This window comes from Anguilla rostrata, chromosome 1 (assembly GCF_018555375.3).
Source record: "Anguilla rostrata isolate EN2019 chromosome 1, ASM1855537v3, whole genome shotgun sequence".
Classification (NCBI taxonomy): Eukaryota; Metazoa; Chordata; class Actinopteri; order Anguilliformes; family Anguillidae; genus Anguilla; species Anguilla rostrata.
The window spans coordinates 4,405,324-4,412,521 of record NC_057933.1 but is presented as its reverse complement, the minus strand read 5'-3'; the positions used below and the strand labels follow the sequence as shown (position 1 = coordinate 4,412,521).

The 7,198-nt window shown below is 49.3% G+C and overlaps 1 protein-coding gene across 1 annotated transcript; it reads left to right on the top strand.

Annotated features, from left to right (window-relative positions):
• Positions 1-1,914: 1,914 nt before the first annotated feature.
• LOC135234446 (uncharacterized protein C1orf232) lies at positions 1,915-6,867 on the top strand. The gene is made up of 4 exons (XM_064299112.1): positions 1,915-2,602; positions 5,322-5,399; positions 5,915-6,018; positions 6,383-6,867. Exons 1-4 carry the CDS (start codon positions 2,522-2,524, stop codon positions 6,750-6,752), a joined length of 633 nt encoding a protein of 210 aa, XP_064155182.1. The 5' UTR covers positions 1,915-2,521; the 3' UTR covers positions 6,753-6,867.
• Positions 6,868-7,198: the final 331 nt, after the last annotated feature.

Below are 7,198 nucleotides of genomic sequence, written 5' to 3'. Positions count from 1 at the left end.
CACATTCCCGGTTTGTGCCTATTCTCCTTTTAGTTAAAATGTCAAGGATGATGCATGACCCATTTCAAACGACGACTGAAGACCCACCTCTTCAGGCTGCACCTCTCCCCATCCCTCCCTTCCCCCCTGTAAATGACTAAAACTTAGGGTTGTAACTAGGCAGCTGTTTCATAGGTGACTTAGTTGATGCGCCTGTCTTAACGACTACTTGTATTTTTATTTATTTTTTATTTTTTTTCCATAGATTGCGTTGTCGCCGTTCTCGTTGTTAGTGTTAATCAGTTTAACCATCAGGGTCCAAGTTGAACTATGCGGTTGTTCCCTGTACTTGGACCGGTACTTCTCTCTAGGGGTTTCGTCATACTTGTTCCTGGTTATGGTTATACACTTTGTTGTACGTCGCTCTGGATAAGAGCGTCTGCCAAATGCCTGTAATGTAATGTAATAATGCATATGATCCAACATTTGCCTTAGATTCCAGCATTTAGCGAGAACCAAACCCAAACGTTATTTGCCTCATACTGGTTAAAATTTATCAAAAGATAAATGTGAGCCCCAATCATGGTTATGTTTTGGTTGCTGGAGTGAAAAAGTCTGACAGTAAGGGGGCGACTGAAGAGCACTTATGATATAGGATGACTGCACCAGTCTTCATGTGAAACAAAGCAGGTAAAATCATAGAACACCTTGCTGTATCTAAAACCCCTGTGTTTGGAATATGTAGGTCAGTAGCATTGTGACCAGTGACAGACCTCAACAGTAGGTGGCAGCGGTAGCTATGGTTCCTCTGATATCGTCATAGAAACACAACAAATCAACAGCATTTTAAGTAATCTTCAGCCCGGTAAAACTGTTCAATCTCTCACCCGTAAATAGATTCTCTTTTTTTGATGTGACTCGATGGCCATTTTTACCTTCTGTGCTCGGTCCGTTACTCAACAAAATCTTTAGTGTTGGGTTCACCATTCTAACCAATCCAAAAAAGATAAACTCATGATAAAAAATATGGGTCAACAGCAAGAACAGTCAGACCTAGCAGATCTTACATATTTATTGCTAAGTTACGCACAAGTCATAGCCAAGATAAACACAGCATAAAACAAGATGTGAAACCTTGCACTAAAGATACGGCGAGTGGCCTAAATCCGGTAAAGGCCTAAATTGGAGTTAATCATAGCACGGACGAGCTACTGACGTGGGAGTGTTTTCCACACCCAACGACGGGGAGAAGTAGGTCACAGGCCCGCGGTTGGCTGGTCTGAGATCTGAGGGGGTGTAATTCCAGGGGTTGAATAGCAGTGCCAGGCCCTGGTGAATAATGCATACACCCTTTTTGCGTGCGACTGAAACTCTACCCCGCTTGTCAAGATGATGCGTCGCCACAGAATGTGCCGCTCCGGAATCGACGGGGACGCATGCGGACCCTCCCTGTGGGCCAACCGATCGGCCATTTTACCCGATCGGCCATTTCCTCCCCAACAGTAACTTTGCGCCACGATGCCAACAGGAAATGAGAAATGACCCAAAGCGCACTTCAGAAAGCACACAATAACGATGGCGGTCCCTTGATCTCATTAAGCATTAATGCCAGTAGATCCTGAAGTATTGATGCCGCTCCTCGGAGTAAACACTTAGATTACCGATAGGGATTCCAAATTTTTCTATTATTAAAAACCACTGGCGCGTCCGGCCCTGTCTGCAGTAGGACAGCAACCACGATAGCAAATATATCAGCGTAATAAATCTACGCAACGCGTGGCCATGTCCGACGTGGACATCCTACGGGGTTATGCTCTTTCACAGTACAACACAACAGTCTACTTACAGAAAGAACTGAACTACGCACAGAAAAGTTACTTTTGGAGGAATATTTAGAAAACTTATACATAAGAATTACCTTGTATGGTCCTTTGGACTTATAAAAGTTTTTAAAAAAGTTTTATGTCTCTGTCTGTATATGCGAGAAGATAAAAATGTAATAAATGAATAAATAAATAATGGCAGCCATTGAGGGATACATCTCTCTCATTGGGGAGTGGGATTTTGGCGGTCTGCACTATGGGCTGTTTGCACAGGCAGCACCATTATCACTCTGAGCTCCGAGCCCTCTCTTCTCACTGGGCGGACAATGGCCAGGCAGAATTGAAAAGGCCAGCTGAAATTTTCATGAGGAAACCCACACCTGTTTCCAGGTAACCAATGCTGGGGGCCCGAGTCGGGACGGGTGTGAGCTCCACGGCGACCTGCCCCCCCCCCCTTACCTGCTGTGACACTCGACGGAGAGAGACAGCAACTGCCGTTAGGGTCTGAGGAGTCGCACCAACCTGGCTTTTTAAAAACATGAAACAGCAGCAGCTAGCGACCGCTTAGAAACGGAAGCCTTCTCCACCCGCGATTTTCATCCAGGCGACGCGTCCGTAAATGGGAAAGTAAGGCGAACGGAGGGAGGAAAGAGGCCAGGAAGAGGAATAGCTCCACAGACGCGCTTCACCACTGCACACTGAACCCCACAGACTCAAACATGAATCCCCTCTGGAAGGTGTACAAGAGCAAGGTGATGAAGACCATCAACCCGGAAGGTGAAGAAGACGCTGCGACTGAGGTAGAGGCCCAACGATCTCGCTCCCCCCCCCCCACCCACCCACCCACCCCCCTTGACCCTCCTGTCCTGTTTCCTGGGTGGCGTATTGAGGTGCTTTCTCACTGTACCACTTCAACTGCAATACTGATCTCAGACCAGCAGTCTGCCAGCAGCCGCAAGCAGCTCACTCCCTGAGAACTGATCAGAGATCAGTGTTGCGTCTTGCATTTGGGAATGGAAGGGAGCAAAATGTGCATGTGTGTGATGTGCGCGTGTGTAGCATGTGGTGTGTGTGCGTGTGCGGTGTGTGTGCGGTGTGTGTGCATGTGAATGCTATGTGTGCGTGTGTGTGCGTGCCCATGCGGAGTGTGTGAGTGTCCATGTGTGGTGTCTATATGTGTGCGTGCATGTGCGGTGTGTGTGTGTGTATGAGTCTGATGTTGGGTAGGAGTCATTTGGGTGTCTCACAGCAGGTGTGAAAGGGTATTGTTTCACAGTCTGATGTTTGATATTCACTTCAAGGGCAAATGTGCAGAAAATGTTCATTTTACCTGGTCTGATCTCAGCACAGTGACTGAGGACAAAGGTTTTTCCCTTTTAACAGAGATTACTGGATCTGAATACCAAGTGCAGAACATGGAAAGCACCCTGGTATAGCACATGGAAAATCTTTAACTAACTCATATTGTAAATCTTTTGTTAAAATGCCTCACTTGTTGAAAACGTTTTTCAAGATTTTTTATTTTCCTCATCAAGAGAAAGACAAATGGATCTTTCAGGTCACCGCTGAGTTTGCCTTGTCCCTTCACTGTGAGAGCCAAAGTCCAGTCCTGAGAAACCAGGCCAAGAGAGGCTGAGTTCTTTGGGGGGCAGAGGCTGCGTTTATGGGGGGGGGGGGGGGCACAGGGGGCGAGTTTATGGGGGCAAGCCCTAGTTCCTCACCCCATTCTATGACCCTCCAGCTGCTCTGTACACACAGATAATCCTCACCGGTGCTGAGACTCTGGCAGCACAGTCTGAACTGACGCATACGGAGAAAGACCTGACCACCCAGTTTTTCCTCTTCAGTGCTTTAGTATTGTTTGACACAACAATTTGAGCGGCAAACCACAACAAGTGTTTCTCAATCTGCTATTGGCCCACAAAACGACAAACCGAAAAGCCCGCCAACGCCTAGCTACTTCCCAAAGAGCGTCGTCTGGCAAAGACTACATTCATAAGAGTTATCCAGCTACCTTTCCTCCAGATTAGCCTTTAACAGAAACAAACAGCTCCAACCGCTGGCCAAACCGACGAGAACGGCAACAGCCCGGTTACATCACGCGACCCCCCTGTGAGTTGGCCACAGAGGGCTTCCGTAGAGAGCCGGCCCAGCCCAGCGCACTGAGGCGCAGGGACACCCGAGCCCGAGGAGAAGCCAAACCCGCGGATTAGATGACATTCCAGTGTGAGAAGAGGAGACGGACCGCGCGCTGCAGTCAGTCACCCGCGCGGCTCTTTCTGTCTGCGGAGGTGAACAGGGGGCCCAGCCTTCAGCGTCATCTATCCTGCGCCGACGCCCACACCCACGGCGACCTGCATAGCCTGAATAAAAGGCATACTTGTCCATGCATACAGCTGGATGTTTACCCTATATTTAGCTGAATGGCAGGCCCCATATGCTGAGGGAATCAAACCTGCAACCCCCTCTTGTAGTTTAAACAGGGTTTTGTTTTTCCAAAAAAAAATTCAATGGTTATGTAAATATTTTCAACATTTTACACCCCACCTACTTGGTTCTTTGCATAGGAGACCTCAGGTATTAGGCCTATTATTGCAACACAAAATAAAGTAACTTATATCAGCTCCTGTGCTCGTTTGGAGTCCTGTCAGCATGATGAGATATAATCGCCATTATTTTTTACAAAATACATGACTGCAGCAGCAGTGAAAACAGCTTAGGGCCAATCACAAGGCTCAATCGCATGAAACTTTTCCTGCCATCTGTAAGATTGGTCGACCAGGACCTAACGGCATAATTACATCAATGGAAACAGCACTTTACTTCACTGCTCCTCGTAATGAATTGGACACGCAGGATTATCACTCCAGGCAACTGCATGAGGATGGAAATATTGCCTGGGGGGGGGGGGGTTGGTTTGAATGGGGAGACACTGTTTCTCTTGCTTTGCCGGCACAATTAAAAGCTACCCCCACCCCTGCCCTTAAGATATGCAAACGCATCTGTGCCTGTAAGTCAGGGGTGTCCAATCTTAGCCAAAATGGGCCAATGTGGGTGCAGGTTTCTGCTTCAGCCAAGCACTACGACACCACGTCAGTCTGTGGATGTATTTAAGCTTCACATTCTTATGCTGCATAGTTCTGCCTGGCTGCACAGTAACTTGTAGTACCTGCCACGGTATCAGCACAGGAGGGCGCTATTACACTACTGAACTGAAACAGCTGATTCCACAGTTTAAACACATCTTAGACCAGGGGCGTCCAGTGTTACCTAAAAAGGGCCAGAGTGGGTTAGCCCAGCGCAAACACACCTGATTCAGTTTGTCAAGGTCTTGATTGGAGACATGATTAGTTAAATAATTGAATCAGGTGTGGCAGTGCTGGGCTAAAACAAAAACTTGAGCCCACACCAGCCCTTTCTGGGGGAGACTGGACACCTCTGTCTTAAAGAATAAAAGTGGCGGGGAGACAATGTATGTATGACACTGCAGACGTGTGACGGCCCTGTGTTTGTTTCCAGAACAGCGAGCCAGACTGTAACATGACGCCGATCGAGGAGGACGAGGGCCCCAGCGCCATGTCCCAGCTGGCCAAGAAGGTGAGCAGCGCAGTGGAAGCACAACTCACACACCCACACACCAATATCGCCATGTTACACAGAACTCACACACCCACACCGCCATGTTACACAGAACTCACACACCCACACCGCCATGTTACAGAACTCACACACCCACACCGCCATGTTACAGAACTCACACACCCACACCGCCATGTTACAGAACTCACACACCCACACCGCCATGTTACAGAACTCACCACCACCGCCTGTATCAGACCACACACTCACACCGCATGTTACACAGAACTCACACACTCACACCGCCATGTTACAGAACTCACACACCCACAATGCCATGTTACAGAACCCACACACCCACACCGCCATGTTACAGACTCACACCCACCGCCTGTTAGAACTCAACACCACCGCATGTTCACAGACTCACACCCACCTCATGTACTGGTGTGTGTGTGTGTATGTATGCCTGGGTGTGTGTGTGTGTGTGTGTATATGGGTGTGTATGTGTATGTGTGTGTTTTTCTCCTCAGGTGCAAGGTGCGGGGGCCAAAGGCTGGAAGAGCATGTCTGCTCTCTTCAACAAGGACGACGAGCACCAACTGCTGGAGTCAGAGGGCCAGACGGCAGCTGACCAGTGAGTACACGAGCCCCTCCCCTACTAGACAAGCCCCTCCCCAATTATACAGGCCCCTCCCCTACTACACAAGCTCCTCATATACCGGCATCTGTCTGCACAGTAAGTCACTCTGGAAAAGTTTCTCTCCATGGGTACCAGGAGTTTTTGGCTGGACCGCAACAGCGGGGCCAGCCCTACAAAGTAAGCGCAAATGTCTGTGACTGAGTGACTGAGTGATGAAGTTGCACCATTGGTTGGCCGACTTATGAAGTTACACCATTGGTCAACCGGTCGAGCCATATACTAGGTTTTGACCTGGTTATGTCAAGAAGCGTGATGTAATGCCATGGCCCCACCCCTTTCTCCCTCGCTGTGTCCCCAGCCCACTGGCGGTGAAGCCCGAGGAGCCGCGGCCGACCAAGCGGGGCACGGGATTCTGGGATAGCTTCGCCACCAAGTGGCAGCAGGAGGCCTCTGCCAGGCAGGCCGCGACCGTGGCTTCAGCGGAGGAGGGGGGCGCGGGCGGGGACGCGGCGCTAGAGGAGGGGAGCGAGGCCGGAGGGAGGGGCCAGGAGAGGGAGGCTCAGCAGGAGGGGGAGGAGAGCGAAGGCGGAGGGGGAGGAGTCAGCGGGAACAGCTTCTCCAAGTATGCCTCCCTGGGCGGGGGAGGGGAGGAGTCTGCCTTCAAGTGGAACTTTGTCACCAGCAAACTGGCCGAGCTGAAGACCAAGAGTCTGGCCAAGACCAACTAGACCCACTGCTATGATTGAATGCGTCACTGTTATGAGTAGTAGTAGTAGCCGTAGCGGTAGTTAATCCACCCTGGGGGATGCAGCAGGATGGATGATGTAAGAATAGGGATAAGAGTGGGACAGGGTGGGTTGTGGGGGGGGGGGTATATGACTGTGGGTGGGGCTATAGGGGTGAGGAGAGGTCAGTCAAGACAGAAAGTAGTTCACGTGAACAACCCTTTTCACTACTCTCTTGAAAAAATACCCTGTTTATCCCAGCCTTGCCTAAAATGCATTGCCTAGATTGTGGTGTCGCTTAAATCATTACAAAAAAAAAAAAAAAAGCTTGGATTCTTCGCCTGTCCTCATCAATCTCTCCTGACCTTCTGTGCCTCAGTAAACAGTTTCTTTTTTTAATCAATATTCTTGACTAAGGAAGAGAAATAACTTTTTTCCAGTGCTTTTGT

Coding starts and splice junctions, on each gene's coding strand:
- LOC135234446 (XM_064299112.1), top strand. CDS start 2,522: ATGAATCCCCTCTGGAAGGTGTACAAGAGCAAGGTGATGAAGACCATC. Junction 2,603..5,321: donor AAGAAGACGCTGCGACTGAG/GTAGAGGCCCAA, acceptor GTTTGTTTCCAG/AACAGCGAGCCAGACTGTAA. Junction 6,019..6,382: donor GGCCAGACGGCAGCTGACCA/GTGAGTACACGA, acceptor CTGTGTCCCCAG/CCCACTGGCGGTGAAGCCCG.